Source organism: Crinia signifera, chromosome 9 (genome assembly GCF_055691185.1).
Source record: "Crinia signifera chromosome 9, ASM5569118v1, whole genome shotgun sequence".
NCBI lineage: Eukaryota > Metazoa > Chordata > Amphibia > Anura > Myobatrachidae > Crinia > Crinia signifera.
Genome location: NC_139225.1, coordinates 164,468,499 through 164,486,381, shown reverse-complemented (window position 1 = coordinate 164,486,381; position 17,883 = coordinate 164,468,499). Strand labels below are relative to the sequence as shown.

The window sequence follows — 17,883 nt, the reverse complement described above, 5'->3', positions numbered from 1 at the left end:
CCGATGAGGGGTACTCCACCACTGCGCAGCTGATCTAAGTGCCGCACAGAGATGATGTATGAGCCTCCGCCCCTGTGCTCTGCCCCCGATGAGGGGGTACTCCACCACTGCGCATCTGATCTTAGTGCCGCACAGAGATGATGTATGAGGCTCCGCCCCTGTGCTCTGCCCCCGATGAGAGGTACTCCACCACTGCGCAGCTGATCTTAGTGCCGCACAGAGATGATGTATGAACCTCCGCCCCAGTGCTCTGCCCCCGATGAGAGGTACTCAACCACTGCGCAGCTGATCTTAGTGCCACACAGAGATGATGTATGAGCCTCCGCCCCTGTGCTCTGCCCCCGATGAGAGGTACTCCACCACTGCGCAGCTGATCTTAGTGCCGCACAGAGATGATGTATGAGCCTCCGCCCCTGTGCTCTGCCCCCGATGAGAGGTACTCCACCACTGCGCAGCTGAACTTAGTGCCGCACAGAGATGATGTATGAGGCTCCGCCCCTGTGCTCTGCCCCCGATGAGAGGTACTCCACCACTGCGCAGCTGATCTTAGTGCCGCACACAGATGATGTATGAGCCTCCACCCCTGTGCTCTGCCCCCGATAAGATGTACTCCACCACTGCGCAGCTGATCTTAGTGCTGCACAGAGATGATGTATGAGCCTCCGCCCCTGTGCTCTGCCCCCGATGAGGGGTACTCCACCACTGCGCAGCTGATCTTAGTGCCGCACAGAGATGATGTATGAGCCTCCGCCCCTGTGCTCTGCCCCCGATGAGAGGTACTCCACCACTGCGCAGCTGATCTTAGTGCCGCACAGAGATGATGTATGAGCCTCCGCCCCTGTGCTCTGCCCCCGATGAGGGGTACTCCACCACTGCGCAGCTGATCTTAGTGTCGCACAGAGATGATGTATGAGCCTCCGCCCCTGTGCTCTGCCCCCGATGAGAGGTACTCCACCACTGCGCAGCTGATCTTAGTGCCGCACAGAGATGATGTATGAGCCTCCGCCCTGTGCTCTGCCCCCGATGAGAGGTACTCCACCACTGCGCAGCTGATCTTAGTGCCGCACAGAGATGATGTATGAGCCTCCGCCCCTGTGCTCTGCCCCCGATGAGAGGTACTCCACCACTGCGCAGCTGATCTTAGTGCCGCACAGGGATGATGAATGAGCCTCCGCCCCTGTGCTCTGCCCCCGATGAGGGGTACTCCACCACTGCGCAGCTGATCTTAGTGCCGCACAGAGATGATGTATGAGCCTCCGCCCCTGTGCTCTGCCCCCGATGAGAGGTACTCCACCACTGCGCAGCTGATCTTAGTGCCGCACAGGGATGATGTATGAGCCTCCTCCCCTGTGCTCTGCCCCCGATGAGAGGTACTCCACCACTGCGCAGCTGATCTTAGTGCAGCACAGAGATGATGTATGAGCCTCCTCCCCTGTGCTCTGCCCCCGATCAGAGGTACTCCACCACTGCGCATCTGATCTTAGTGCCGCACAGAGATGATGTATGAGCCTCCGCCCCTGTGCTCTGCCCCCGATGAGGGGTACTCCACCACTGCGCATCTGATCTTAGTGCCGCACAGAGATGATGTATGAGCCTCCGCCCCTGTGCTCTGCCCCCGATGAGGGGTACTCCACTACTGCGCAGCTGATCTAAGTGCCGCACAGAGATGATGTATGAGCCTCCGCCCCTGTGCTCTGCCCCCGATGAGGGGTACTCCACCACTGCGCAGCTGATCTAAGTGCCGCACAGAGATGATGTATGAGCCTCCGCCCCTGTGCTCTGCCCCCGATGAGGGGTACTCCACCACTGCGCATCTGATCTTAGTGCCGCACAGAGATGATGTATGAGGCTCCGCCCCTGTGCTCTGCCCCCGATGAGAGGTACTCCACCACTGCGCAGCTGATCTTAGTGCCGCACAGAGATGATGTATGAGCCTCCGCCCCTGTGCTCTGCCCCCGATGAGAGGTACTCCACCACTGCGCAGCTGATCTTAGTGCCGCACAGAGATGATGTATGAGCCTCCGCCCCTGTGCTCTGCCCCCCGATGAGAGGTACTCCACCACTGCGCAGCTGATCTTAGTGCCGCACAGAGATGATGTATGAGCCTCCGCCCCTGTGCTCTGCCCCCCGATGAGAGGTACTCCACCACTGCGCAGCTGATCTTAGTGCCGCACAGAGATGATGTATGAACCTCCGCCCCAGTGCTCTGCCCCCGATGAGAGGTACTCAACCACTTCGCAGCTGATCTTAGTGCCGCACAGAGATGATGTATGAGCCTCCGCCCCTGTGCTCTGCCCCCGATGAGAGGTACTCCACCACTGCGCAGCTGATCTTAGTGCCGCACAGAGATGATGTATGAGCCTCCGCCCCTGTGCTCTGCCCCGATGAGAGGTACTCCACCACTGCGCAGCTGATGTTAGTGCCGCACAGAGATGATGTATGAGCCTCCTCCCCTGTGCTCTGCCCCCGATGAGAGGTACTCCACCACTGCGCAGCTGATCTTAGTGCCGCACAGAGATGATGTATGAGCCTCCGCCCCTGTGCTCTGCCCCCGATGAGAGGTACTCCACCACTGCGCAGCTGATCTTAGTGCCGCACAGAGATGATGTATGAGCCTCCGCCCCTGTGCTCTGCCCCCGATGAGGGGTACTCAACCACTGCGCAGCTGATCTTAGTGCCGCACAGGGATGATGTATGAGCCTCCGCCCTGTGCTCTGCCCCCGATGAGAGGTACTCCACCACTGCGCAGCTGATCTTAGTGCCGCACAGAGATGATGTATGAGCCTCTGCCCCTGTGCTCTGCCCCCGATGAGGGGTACTCCACCACTGCGCAGCTGATATTAGTGCCGCACAGAGATGATGTATGAGCCTCTGCCCCTGTGCTCTGCCCCCGATGAGGGGTACTCCACCACTGCGCAGTTGATCTTAGTGCCGCACAGAGATGATGTATGAGCCTCCGCCCCTGTGCTCTGCCCCCGATGAGGGGTACTCCACCACTGCGCAGCTGATATTAGTGCCGCACAGAGATGATGTATGAGCCTCCGCCCCTGTGCTCTGCCCCCGATGAGGGGTACTCCACCACTGCGCAGTTGATCTTAGTGCTGCACAGAGATGATGTATGAGCCTCTGCCCTGTGCTGTGCCCCCGATGAGAGGTACTCCACCACTGCGCAGCTGATCTTAGTGCCGCACAGAGATGATGTATGAGCCTCTGCCCCTGTGCTCTGCCCCCGATGAGAGGTACCCCACCACTGCGCAGCTGATCTTAGTGCTGCACAGAGATGATGTATGAGACTCCGCCCCAGTGCTCTGCCCCCGATGAGGGGTACTCCACCACTGCGCAGCTGATCTTAGTGCCGCACAGAGATGATGTATGAGCCTCCGCCCCAGTGCTCTGCCCCCGATGAGAGGTACTCCACCACTGCGCAGCTGATCTTAGTGCCGCACAGAGATGATGTATGAGCCTCCGCCCCAGTGCTCTGCCCCCGATGAGAGGTACTCCACCACTGCGCAGCTGATCTTAGTGCCGCACAGAGATGATGTATGAGCCTCCGCCCCTGTGCTCTGCCCCCGATGAGGGGTACTCCACCACTGCGCAGCTGATCTTAGTGCCCCGGTCTGTGACATAACAATGCAGGACAGTGGTGGTAACAGCATGGAGTCATAAAGCTGTTTTGGGAGAACCATCATTTTATAACTCAAGAACCAGAACGGACATGGAAACCGCAGTTTGCTAAATCCGCACAAATGACGCCATAATAATTCTACATCACAGATATAAATGATAGGATTTCTTGTGAGTAATAGGAAACCATTTACATATTATTACACCAGCGACTCTGGTAACCGATAGTCGTGTCCACCGCTGGATCATTGCTATGGACCTTATTCTGGTCTATTCGCTCCCCTGCGTGTTCATGCGGGGGTGCGATGGTGAGCGACTGTGCATGCACATATACATTTATGTGCGTGCAGCTGCCTGGCGTGAATGGGCGCGGTGAACTGCTGGTTCGATGTCCCGTTCGCACCTAGTTGGGCGGTGGCGATGGCCTGTGCCCATGGGAATGCCCAGTATTTCATGGACGTTACCATACTAATGTGACCGTAACGCACATCAAATGATTTTGTCCCCGCACACAAGCTGCGAATGAATGTATATGATAAATATTCATTCGAAAGCGTGCGGGGGGAACTCGGCGTGCGAGGGGGGGAGGGATGTGTTAATGACTCGCAAAATTTGCAGCTTTGCGAGTCAACCAGAATAAGGCCCTATGTGTGAGCTCATGGGTCCACTGTCCTCTGTCTGTATCATGATCCAACTATTCAGATGCCGCAGGCAAGATGACCAGACAGCACCACAGGGCCCGATGTTTGTGCAGGCAGGAGCAGGCCTGTGGCCCTATGTTTGTGCAGGCCGGAGCAGGCCTGGGGGCCTATGTTAGTGCAGGCCGGAGCAGGCCTGGGGGCCAATGGTTGTGTAGGCTGCAGCAGGTTTGGGGCCCGATGTTTGTGCAGGCAGGAGCAGGCCTGGAAGTCTATGATGTGCAGGCCGGAGCAGACCTTGGGCCTATGTTTGTGCAGGACGGAGCGGGTCCGGGGCCCTATGTTTGTGCAGGCCAGAGCAGACATTGGGCCTATGTTTTAGCAGGCCGCAGTAGGCCTGGGGGCCTATGTTTGTGCAGGACGGAGCAGTCCTGGGGCCCTATGTTTGGGCAGGCCGGAACAGGCCTAGGGCCCTATGTTTGTGCAGGCCGGAGCAGGCCTGGGGGCCTATGTTTGTGCAGGCCAGAGCAGACCTTGGGCCTATGTTTGTGCAGGCCAAGCCCAATGTAAATTTGCTGATTGATAAATAAAGCGAGTGAGTGGGCAGCCTGTGTGCGGGCGATGGCAGAGGCTGGGGTGCAGTTGGCTCCGGCTGATGTCCCCTGAAAGGCCTGTGAGACGGACACGGTGCTGTCTGTTTGCATTGTGCGCCTGCCAAGAATGCAGAGACTCCCGTCCGCTTGCAGTTCCGTCCTTTGATGCTCACATATCCTGCACGGCGAGACTCTACTTGGACATCATCCCAGAACTGGGGCGACGCTCGCAGCAGCCACTCACCGTGACATCGCTGCCCTGAATGTCACTTTTATCTTGGGATCTGCGTCTCGTCTCATTTCAGCTCATTACCCAAATAACCAGGCTAATTAGTGGCTGATTAACACCGGCCCATGATTCACAGTAACGGCCCCGGAGTGGGAGATACCACATGTGGGACGGGGGGATCTGGGGAGCGATGGGGAAAGTGGGAAATGTTTCTGGTCTGTCTCAGAGTCACAGTAACGGCCCCGGAGTGGGAGATACCACTTGTGGGACGGGGGGATCTGGGGAGCGATGGGGAAAGTGGGAAATGTTTCAGGTCTGTCTCCGAGTGAGTGACACACAAATACAAATCGTTCCCGCGTGGGAGAGAACTGATGAGTCTGATAATTGCGTAGCATGGAGTACCGCGCCGCGTTTCATCCTGACACCTTCAGTCATTCATAGGGGTAATAATACCCATTAGTACACATGTGCGATTGATAAATAGGACACAACATAATCCATCACCGCCTGTACATTATATGGATATTACAAGTCTTCTAGATGTAAAATACAAGAACAGAGGCGACTATGTGGCCGCAGCGCTAATCTATCTCAGCGCATCGGTCACCCTATGGTAGGTGCACTTTCTCCATCTCTGCATGGCGTCCTGTGTCAGCGCAGCTTTAAACGCAGGCGCTGTTATCCCCCCATTCACATCCCCGGTGTTCCCACAGAAACCACTCTCTCTCCATCTGAGGGGGTGATTCTGGTGGGCTCATTAAGTAGTGAACAATCGCAGCTTGGTGAGCAAACTAACATCGCCCACGAATGCCCGCCCCTACGCTACCACACGTACATTCCCGGGGCTTAGCGAATGGGTGTCTATGGAAATCATCCATTCGCAATGTGCCGGGAATGTAAGGGTGAGTACAGGGGCAAAATCATTACATGGTCGCCGACCGTCGAATGATTTTTACCCTGTTCACAAATAAAAGTCAGTCTGGACTGATCTCTATTTGCGGCGTCTGGTCCGAGAGCGGGCCGGTGGACATCTTGTGATCAGCCTCTTGCCCCCGGAAGGCAGCTTCCCGTCTGAAATTACATGGGGATGCCCAGCGTTTTTGTGGGTATGCCCAGGAAACGCATGCAATCGCCCTCTGCCCACCTCCATCTCGCCCACCCTGTGCAAACGCCACGGCGACTATGCAAGTCGCCAAAGGCGTCCAAACAGCGGCCCTGCACATGTGCATATGCGAATGCGCAGACCGGTGTGAATACGCCAGAGACCGATCAGATCAGAATGACCCCCTGAATCCGCTCTGCGTCTCTGTGAAGTACCCATCGGGAGGCGTTCGCAGTGCAAATCAGATATATGCACATCTGAAAACATCGTCTGTTTGCGTGCGGAGTCGCCACTGCGCGGACGTCTGAATCAGGCCCTTAATGTCCATAATAATGTTTATGGTATTATAATGACTATAAGTGGGTAGGACGCCGCAGCGTTAACCGAGGAAGGTTGATGACATCAGAGCTCACTGGTTGACTGGTTGGCTTCCTTCCTTTGCTGATGATGTATAAGTTGGGCCTTATTTTGGGGTCATGCATGGCGACGTTCACCCCACACACTGCTCCTATGTCCCAGCTGCCATCATTAGCGCCAAGACTGACATCCGTCAGAGCAGGGCCAGTGTAAGGCTTCCCGGTACACCAGGCAAAATTTTAACCAACCCCCCCCCCCCTTCCCACGCATCTGAGCATGGCCGTCAGCGCACACACCCACTACACGCCCATGTGTCTTACATGTATGTTATGCACATGTGTCACCTGTGCTGTCCTGCGTGCCTACGCCTGAGCACATGAGCACGCAGATTCTCAGTGTGTGTTGTGCCTTGGGACTATTTTATTGCTTGGTGGAGGTGGACATTGGCAGTGTAGTACAGAAGGGGCGTTATCAGGCCCCCAACTGTCACTTAGTATATGTGGGCATGCGCTCAGGAGTGACAGTTCAGCTGCTGCCCCATACGCTTACTACCTGCCATTACAGAGGGTAGGTACAATGTGCAACCAACTCAGCGTGGGGCCCATGTGTGGGGGTCTCCATAGTAACCAGGAATGACGCGCCCTGATGTGGACACACAGAGTATGTGTGCGGTGGGGGATGGGAGAGGAGAGACCCCTGAACCAGGCTTTGCATGATCCATATGCTGGGGGAGCCTGCGCACTGCGAACCGTGCGATTATCAGAATTTGCAGCCGTCCGAATCAGGCCCTCAGTAGCTAAATATTGTTGTTTATATATGTTACAACAGAATGGACATAGGAGCTGAGGGGACATTTATATGAACTCGCTCTCCTAATAATGGTGTGTACACGTGGCAGATATGCCATGCTATGCGCGTCCCGTTACGATCAGATGGTATCGCACGGCATGCTGCAGATCTGCACTATATAGTCTTGCCTGCCCTCACTATATCGCTGCCGATTTGCGCTCACTCGGCAGCGCGCATCGGCAGTTCATCAGGCTCGTTAGCCCTAAAAAGCAGACAATTAATATGGCTTCCGATGTTCACTATATCGGGAACATCGGAAGCCATATCGCCACCGTGTGTACATACACTTATAAGATCCTAATTTTGACTGTTACAGTGTACATACAAATGTGACTCGCGTTACATACAAATGTGACTCGCGTTGCATACAGATGTGGCTCACATTACATACAAATGTGACTCACGTTACATACAGATGTGACTCACGTTACATACAGATGTGACTCACGTTACACACAGATGTGACTCACGTTACATACAGATGTGACTCGCGTTACACACAGATGTGACTCGCGTTACACACAGATGTGACTCACGTTACATACAGAAGTGACTCACGTTACATACATATGTGACTCACGTTACATACAAATGTGACTCGCGTTACACACAGATGTGACTCGCGTTACACACAGGTGTGACTCGCGTTGCATACAGAAGTGACTCATGTTACACACAGATGTGACTCGCATTACACACAGAAGTGACTCGCGTTGCATACAGAAGTGACTCACGTTACATACATATGTAACTCGCTTTACATTTCCGTACCCAGGCTGACGCCAATTACTCACACCTGTCGAATCCGCATGTCTCAGTCGCCCTGTTTATCTGCTGACACCTGTGAGAATGTATTCTATATGTCATATGCTGATGGAGGTCATACAAAATATGTTTATAAAATATATGCAAATTAGCCACCAGCAGCTGTCATATACGCTCAATGCTTGTTACACAATGAATATATTTATTATCACACAATATACACTGTTAGCCAATAACATTTAGTATATACATGTGAAATGTCATGTGTAGTGTCCTATATTCCATGGAAGGGCCCATACACATGCACACACACACGCATGCATACCTCTCCCCACGTCAGGGGTGACAAGGCCAGGACAGTGACCGCAGTGCACGTGGCGGCTGAGAGGTATATGTGACATAAGGTTACAGACTCCACAGGGTACATTTATTAAATACGAGATCTATTACAGTTGGGATGTTGCTGGGGGCAACCAACCAGATTATATCTACCGTATTATCTTCTAGAAGGTGTTAAATAAATGATATATATATATATATATATATACTCCCAGCCCTGCCGATGCCGCAGCATGGCAGAAGTGTGTTGAACGTCTTTCCTGATTTATGATGTAAGAACAGATCCCGATGTGACATTTGTATCAATGGTTTGGTTTCAGGGACTATAACTGAATGTGATGGCGGATAACAGGAGAGGGGAGAACGCGCCGAACCACAGCGCAGACGAGGAGCAGGACTGCCTGGAAGACCCAGCTGAGGAGCAAACAGACACAACATGTATGTTACATACATACATACATACACAACATGTATGTTACATACAGACACAACACACATGTTACACACATACACAACACATATGTTACAAACAGACACAACACGTATGTTACATACAGACACAACACGTATGATACACACAGACACAACATGTATGTTACATACATACACAACACGTATGTTACAGGCAGGCGCAATGCATATGTTACATACAGACACAACACGTATGTTACATACAGACACAACACATATGTTACATACAGACACAACACATATGTTACATGACACGCTTATAGCGTGAACCTGCGACCAAGCTCTTCCTCTCCTCCCCTGAGCAGTTTCTACATGACTGTAGGCGTTACTGACTGTAAGACAGATGGTGTTATTGATTGATAATTATTGGTGATACAGATGGTGTTATTGATTGATTATAATTATTGGTGATACTGATGGTGTTATTGATTAATGATAGTTATTGGTGATACTGATGGCATTATTGATTGATGAAAATTATTGGTGATACTGATGGTGTTATTGATTAATGATAGTTATTGGTGATACTGGTGGTGTTATTGATTGATGATAATTATTGGTGATATTAATGATGTTATTGATTGATGATAATTATTGGTGATACAGATGATGTTATTGATTGATGATCATTATTGGTGATACTAATGGTAATATTGATTGATAATAATTATTGTTGATACTGATGGTGTTATTGATTGATTATTATTGGTGATACAGACGGTGTTTTTGATTGATTATTATTGGTGATACAGATAGTGTTATTGATTGATGATCATTATTGGTGGTACTGATGGTGTTATTGATTGATAATTATTGGTGATACAGCTGGTGTTATTGATTAATTATCATTATTGGTGATACTTATAGTGTTATTGATTGATAATATTGGTGACACAGATGGTGTTATTGATTGATAATTATTGGTGATACTGATGGTGTTATTGATTAATGATAATTATTGGTGACACAGATGGTTTTATTGATTAATGATAATTATTGGTGATACTGGTGGTGTTATTGATTGATAATTATCGGTGATACTGATAGTGTTATTGATTAATGATAATTATAGGTGATACTGATGGTGTTATTGATTGATAATTATTGGTGATACTGATGGTGTTATTGATTGATAATTATTTGTGATACAGATGGAGTTATTGATTGATGAAAATTATTGGTGATACAGATAATGTTATTGATTGATAATTATTGGTGATACTGATGGTGTTATTGATTAATGATAGTTATTGGTGATACAGATGGTGTTATTGATTGGTGATCATTATTGGTGATACTGATGGTGTTATTGATTGATGATAATTATTGATGATACTGATGGTGTTATTGATTGGTGATCATTATTGGTGAGACAGATGGTGTTATTGATTGTTGATAATTATTGGTGATACAGATGGCATTATTGATTAATGGTCATTATTGGTGAGACAGATGATGTTATTGATTGTTGATAATTATTGGTGATACTGATGGTGTTATTGATTGATGATAATTATTGATGATACTGATGTTGTTATTGATTGATGATCATTATTGGTGAGACAGATGGTGTTATTAATTGTTGATAATTATTGGTGATACAGATGTGTTATTGATTGATGATAATTATTGGTGATACTGATGGTGTTATTGATTAATGATAGTTATTGGTTATACATATGGTGTTATTGATTGATGATCATTATTGGTGATACTGATGGTGTTATTGATTTTTGATAATTATTGGTGAGAATGGTGGTGTTAGTGATTGATAATTATTGGTGATACATATGGTGTTATTGATTGATGAAATTTACTGGTGATAAAGGTGGTGCTTTGATTAATGATAATTGTTGGTGATACTGATGTTGTTATTGATTGATGATAATTATTATTTGTGATGCTGATTGGTGCGGGTGTCGATCACTGTGTGAACAATAACAAGAGGTGTCTCTAACCCCCCCCCCCCTGTATATTTTACTGCAATTGGTGCGCATTTGCATAGGGGCGTGATTACGCATTTTTGTTAAAAGACCTTGGGATTCCCCATATTATGCTAAGGGACTTGCAGTCAGGGGAGGCAGTGCCTCCCTGTTATTAATGATTAAGATAATACAAAGAAGATACTTATGACACATATATTAATTTAATCATTTTCACTTTTTAATTTGATTTTGGAGGCACTGAAAGCTTTTCCTCCCGATGCCCATTACATATAGCTGGAAGCAGGGGGCGGGGACAAGCCATTAAAAAAACACCACGGTAAGTGGCACCTTTACAAGTGCTCCAGTGACAGGGGTGGGCTTTCAGTCAATAGGTTACCACGCCCCTGTCACTGCAGCCATTGTGAATGGGCACTGGGTAGCAGAATCAGCACTGACAGTAAGTGCATCTGGCTGTCACTGTCAGTGCTGTAAGATGGGAAGAGAGTATCTTCCATCATTAGCGCCTTTGTTCCTGGGTCCCCCTTTGGTGGCGATCCGGGTCCCTGATCTTCGGTGGCGGTTGTAGTCCGGTTCCCACATCTGCAATCCGCTGTCCAGGGCTCCCTTTCTGCGGCAGCAGTATTTCTGTGTCCCCCATTTTGAAACAACGTAAGAGGAAAAAAATTCAAAATGGCTTGTCAACTGAACAGTTGCTACATGACTGCTGGCATTACTGACTGTGATACTGATGGTGTTATTGATTGATATTTATTAGTCAGGTGAGAAGGTGACTTCATCTGGGGGCGGCGGCCTTTTAAGCTCTTTTGCATGGCTTCCACCTCTCAGGGCTTCTGCATCTCCTAAAGTTCTTCTCCGCTCCTCCTCCGACATCAGACCGCCTGCCCGCTGTCCTGTCTCACGATAGATAATAATTATCCATGTACTCACATATGTTATATATATATATATATATATATATATATATATATATATATATATATATATATATAGCATGCCTGGCCATATCTAGTGGCTCTCATGTAAAAGCAACAGATGGTGACGTGGATAGCCACAGTGCTAGGCCACCCACCTGGCTCCTCCACAGGTGTCATGTGTGGTTGTGACATCTCAGCCTTTTGGCTAAGATCAAGTGTAGTATCGGTTCTTATCAGTGGGTGTGGGGACCAGCCCCCGGCAGAAGAATACAGAAAGGCTGGACTGAGCTGATTGGCTGGCTCCCTGGAGCCCGAGGCTGCACTGTGCCCCGGGGAAACTCGGGGGTGTGTGAACATGCACGGGTGATCCCAATATCACTATGCACTAGTATGGCACTTGCACTGCACAGTCTGCCTTTAGGTTAGCACTTCACATCCTCATCCTGGGCCTTTTGGCTGGGGTAGGACAATTTTTCACACCCCCACCTCGGCCTTCTGGCTGGGGTCTCTGTATTATTTATTTTCCTCGCTCACGTTTGTCACTTTTTCATGTTTTCCGTTAGTTAGCCATGTTTTTTTTGGGCTGGTGTACGACCCTTATGGGCTACCCACTCCCCCACGTACCAAAGCTCTCTCCTTTTGGGGAAAGCTGCGGTCCCTGAGGGCGACCCCGAGCCACAAGGCGGAGGGAAGCCTACTGAGGGTCTCTCCCTTGAGGGAAGAGGCTCTCTCTAAGTTTTGGTGAGGAGGACCCACGATCCCTATTTTCCCCTCTTCGGCCTTATGGCTGAGAGGGGTTAGGGGAGTAATGGGGCCCTTCTCCTTTTGAAGAGGGTCTATAAGTACATTCTGTATGCCCCCTATGCACGATTTAGGTCACTGCACTGGGTGTTGGGAGCACACCATAGGCTCGCTTCAAACTCATCAGAGGTCCTTTAGCCCACTGGGATTTACCAACGCCCATGACAGAAGTTCCCTCGCGGCCCAGAATAAACGTCTTTGTTTATTAGATTGTAGCGCTGCGGAGAGATGACGTGGTGCGATACAACAGGTGACCACATACAGAATTACTTTACATATATATAGATACATTTCCATCGCTGAATGTCTGTGGGGATGAGAATATGACACTGGGTATATATCCGGCTCACACAGATAATTATCCGCTGTCTCTACGTCCAAGAATCCTCTTTGTTCTGATGATAAAGTTTGACAATGTGAACTCAGTAACAAACGGTGATTAATGGAACGTGACACAAAGTATCACCAGGAAGCCAGGTCCCCCCCCCCTCCCATCACATAATATGGATGATTATAATGTCACACAGCGAAATCTCTGCAATCAAATAGATGCAACTTCATTACGTGAATACAATGAATGGACCTGTCACACCGGCGTCTGCAATAACATCTTCATCATCCAGCAAATCATCCCCATACCTGTCACTCAACACTCACCTGCTACATATGGGGCTCATTCACAAGCTGTAACAATGTTAACGGACATACAGTATGTACAATGTTTGGACAATTTCACCTTCAATTGGATACACACTATAAGATTATCTCTCCAATCTGGCTGGTTGGAATAGATGTATAGATATAGGGAGCCTGGACTGAAGGAAACATTTGTACAATTTCTGGCCAGCTGTTTCTTTGTTTCTGCGGAGAAAGGGGCTAATTCAGCATGGATCACTAATCACCCAGGGCGTAACTACCATAGGTGCAGGGGGTGCAGCTGCTATGGGGCCCAGAGCTCAGAGGGGCCACCTTCCCTGTCACAGTTATATATGTTATATACATTTATCCTTATAGGTTGCTACATAGGAGCCATTTACAAACTTCTGCTATGGGGCCAGTTGCGCCGCTGCTAATCAGAGAACGCACACATCGAGCAATTAATGAGACACTTCGCATGTGTACTGTACGCATTACGCATGTCCAGGGGGGATTAGCGGTTGAAAATACGTATGAATCATAAACGCAATATAACCGCAGTTCTACTGACAGGGTTTGGGGGAAGAAACTGCCATTTTCTGGGTGTGTCTGAAAACACAAAGGCGTTCGCAGGCGTTTACGAGGAGTGTGTGCGACGTCAGCGCTGACCACTTCCTCCCTGTCTCAGTCGCATATTAGTGGCAGCCTCAGACCTAGTCACATTTGCACATTTGTTTGGAAATTGCTTAGATAGTGTGGCGAGCGCAGCGAGCCACCGAGCCCGAAACACGGCGAGCGCAGTGAGCCCGCAAGGGGCGGCGGTACGCGTCCTCTGACCTTTTCATACCCCCACTATCCACGTGGCATGGAGTTGATTTTATATAGTGTGGCGAGCGCAGCGAGCCACCGAGCCCGAAGCGTGGCGAGCACAGTGAGCCCCACGAGGGGATGCGGAATACATATGAATTTATCCGAATCCGCTCACCACGCTTCGGGCTCGGTGGCTCACTGTGCTCGCCACACTATATAAAATCAACTCCACGCCGACGTGGATAGTGGGGGTATGAAAAGGTCGGAGGACGCGTACCGCCGCCCCTCGCGGGCTCGCTGCGCTCGTCACGCATAGGGTTGGCGATCATAGTGGGGGTGGCATGAACAATGGGGGTGCATATAACATAGTAATCACCCATCAGGGTGCCTGTACAATTAAAAAATCGTTTTGATCACATCGATCGCATCGCATGCGATCTGGTCACATGCAATGCGATCGATGCGATCAAAACGATGGCATAAGATTAAAATCTTGGGTGCCGTGCTAGGAAACAAGTACCGGGAAAATTTTGTTTCACTTGTCAGACTCATTTGCAGCAGAGGATAAGCTGACATATTCTAAGATTCTCTGTCTTTTTATGACAATAATGCTGTGTGGAATCCAATATGTAGTGACTGGATAGGCTGCACTGTAAGTGATGTCACCGGTTCATAGTGACTGTATAGGCTGCTCTCTCAGTGATGTCACTGGTCCTAGTGACTGGATAGGCTGCACTGTAAGTGATGTCACCGGTTCATAGTGACTGTATAGGCTGCTCTCTCAGTGATGTCACTGGTCCTAGTGACTGGATGGGATGCACTGTAAGTGATGTCACTGGTCTTAGTTACTGGATAGACTGCACTCTCAGTGATGTCACTGGTTCCTAGTGACTGGATAGGCTGCACTCTCAATGATGTCACTGGTTCCTAGTGACTGGATAGGCTGCACTCTCAATGATGTCACTGGTTCCTAGTGACTGGATAGGCTGCACTCTCAATGATGTCACTGGTTCCTAGTGACTGGATAGGCCTCACTCTAAGTGATGTCATTGGTTCCTAGTGACTGGATAGGCTGCGCTCTCAGTGATGTCATTGGCTCCTAGTGACTGGATAGGATGCACTCTTAGTGATGTCACTGGTTCCCAGTGACTGGATAGGCTGCACTCTCAGTGACGTCACTGGTTCCTAGTGACTGGATAGGCTGCACTCTCAGTGATGTCACTGGCTCCTGGTGACTGGATAGGCTGCACTCTCAGTGATGTCACTGGCTCCTAGTGACTGGATAGGCTGCACTCTCAGTGATGTCACTGGTTCCTAGTGACTGGATAGGCTGCACACTCAGTGATATCACTGACTCCTAGTGACTGGATAGGCTGCACTCTCAGTGATGTCCCGGGTCCTAGTGACTGGATGGGCTGCACTGTAAGTGATGTCACCGGATCCTAGTGACTGGATAGGCTAGTCTCTCAGTGATGTCACTGGTCCTAGTGACTGGATGGGCTGTACTGTAAGTGATCTCATTGGTTCTTAGTGACTGGATAGGCTGCTCTCTCAGTGATGTAACTGGTCCTAGTGACTGGATAGGCTGCACTCTCAGTGATGTCACTGGTTCCTAGTGACTGAATAGGCTGCACTCTCAGTGATGTCACTGGTCCTAGTGACTGGATGGGCTGCACTGTAAGTGATGTCACTGGTTCCTAGTGACTGGATAGGCTGCACTCTCAGTGATGTCATTGGCTCCTAGTGATTGGATAGGATGCACTCTTAGTGATGTCACTGGTTCCTAGTGACTGGATAGGCTGCACTCTTAGTGATGTCACTGGCTCCTAGTGACTGGATAGGCTGCACTCAGTGATGTCACTGGCTCCTAGTGACTGGATAGGCTGCACTCAGTGATGTCACTGGCTCCTAGTGACTGGATAGGCTGCACTCTCATTAATATCCAGCCCACAGTATTTTCTGTAACTGATGAATGCCCAATAAATGTGAATAAAATACTGGTCTACATTGGTTGCAGTTCTGGACTCCGTGTTTGGGACTCTACCTCCGATGAATCTACTGAAATACATCTATGAATTTAGTAAACCTCCTCCACCTAAAAAGCATTTTTTATCTGCACAAGCCCATCCACAGGCCGGAAATAAGGTTAGTGCCAAACATTTATAGAATTACTGAAGATTTCAATTATTTACTAATGTAAACACTAGTTAATTTCCCTTTTATATCTGACATTCTGCTCCTGTATGTAGCCCACACATGCTGGACAGCTTTATTCTAACACTGCAATGTAGCTCTGAGCTAGGACATGTACCTCCCACAACTAACTCTCTGCACCTGTTACATCTGCCCCCTGCAGTGCAGCTTGGTGTTACCCAGGAGCTCAGTTACTGGCTGCTTCTGCATGTAGCCCACACATGCTGGGCAGCTTTATTCTCACACTGTAATGTAGCTCTGAGCTAGGACATGCCCCTCCCACACCTAACTCTCTGCACATGTTACATCTGCCCCCCTCTGCAGTGCAGCATATTACGCAGGGGCTCAGTTACTGGCTGCATGTATTATCTGGGTGATACTACTGTAGCTGGATTATTCCTAGTCTAATTGTGTTACTGCGGTAGGAGAGCAGATCCGGCATCATCCGGCTGATAGTCTCTCGTTACTGCACATCAGCAGGTAGAAGCCCCTGAGGTTCTGTGTGTAGTCAGTAATGTTATGGCTGCCGGGTCAGGACGGAGGACACAGAATGTGTATGGACAAGAGGCGGTCACACAATGAGCCAATACAGACCCCAATTACCTAGCTATTACCCCCCACTCCCTGCCTGTCTCACTGATCGCTCTTCTGCTCTCATTACAGACGGTCTCTCCGGATACGGCGGCGCAGGCCAGCGCAGAGACACAAATAGAAACCACTGAGAAAATGGGCTCCATGCCGCTGGCAGAGAGGAAGGAAATGTTTGTGAGGATTGGCGGGATGCTGGCATTACCGGTACCAGTCTCTGGGCCGCTGTTCCCAGCAGCGGAGGAGAGCTCCGAATGTCCTCCTGTGACCAACAGGCGTCTGTCTATGAGAGGCAATCACAGCGCCTCTGAGAAATGCGCAAAATAGCCCAATAAAAGCCTTGCAGGAAGATGCTGGTCTCATCGCCTCTCAATTCACCTTGGCGCTGCCCTTGTGGGAATCCGCGGCGTCTCATCACATCCGAACGACTAAGACAAGACGTGGTGCCAGGAAGAGAGCGCTCTCTGCGAAGCCAATCACACAAGGACGTCTGGATGTCTCGGCGAAGACAGAGCTCGCATCCGCAATGTCAGCCGAGTCAGAGGGTGACGCACACAGGAACGTGGGCCTTACATGACAAATGTCACATACATGGTGTCAGCAGCGAACAGTTACAGGAGGAGGCGTGTTCTGCGCTATAGCGAGCGGTCGCCGGTGAGCTCTTGGGTCTGGTTCTGGGTCACCGCCACTTGCACCCAAGCCTATATAGGTGGTAATTCAGCCTGGATCGCTGATCATGGAGTTCGCAGTGGACTGCGCACAGATAGCCGCCGCACAGACAGAAACATAAAACACCCGCTGCTAAACTGGTATTCATTCGCCATTCCCAGATCATCGAAGCCAGTCATGTGCAAACTACGGCCCTCCAGCTGTTGTGAAACTACAAGTCCCATCATGCCTTGCCACAGGGGATGCTAAAACTATGGCAAGGCATGCTGGGATGTGTAGTCATGTAGTCGATGTCACAAGTCCACACTAAAAATGTCTGGGAACGTCAGAAAATGTCCAGTTACCACCCGCAGACGCTT

The 17,883-nt window shown here is 49.7% G+C and overlaps 1 protein-coding gene and 1 pseudogene across 2 annotated transcripts; both read left to right on the top strand.

Annotated features, from left to right (window-relative positions):
- The first annotated feature begins 6,963 nt into the window (after positions 1-6,963).
- Positions 6,964-17,204, top strand: LOC146036784 (uncharacterized). 2 transcript variants are annotated; one of them, XM_083160668.1, is made up of 4 exons: positions 6,964-7,110; positions 8,817-8,934; positions 16,092-16,219; positions 16,931-17,204. In XM_083160668.1, the coding sequence occupies exons 2-4, from the start codon at positions 8,835-8,837 to the stop codon at positions 17,180-17,182; spliced, it is 480 nt and encodes a 159-aa protein (XP_083016794.1). In that variant the 5' UTR covers positions 6,964-7,110; positions 8,817-8,834; the 3' UTR covers positions 17,183-17,204. The 2 variants fall into 2 exon arrangements, with proteins under 2 accessions (XP_083016794.1, XP_083016795.1); XM_083160669.1 differs by lacking the exon at positions 6,964-7,110 and adding an exon at positions 7,179-7,203.
- Positions 12,016-12,184, top strand: LOC146040001 (U2 spliceosomal RNA; annotated as a pseudogene).
- Positions 17,205-17,883: the final 679 nt, after the last annotated feature.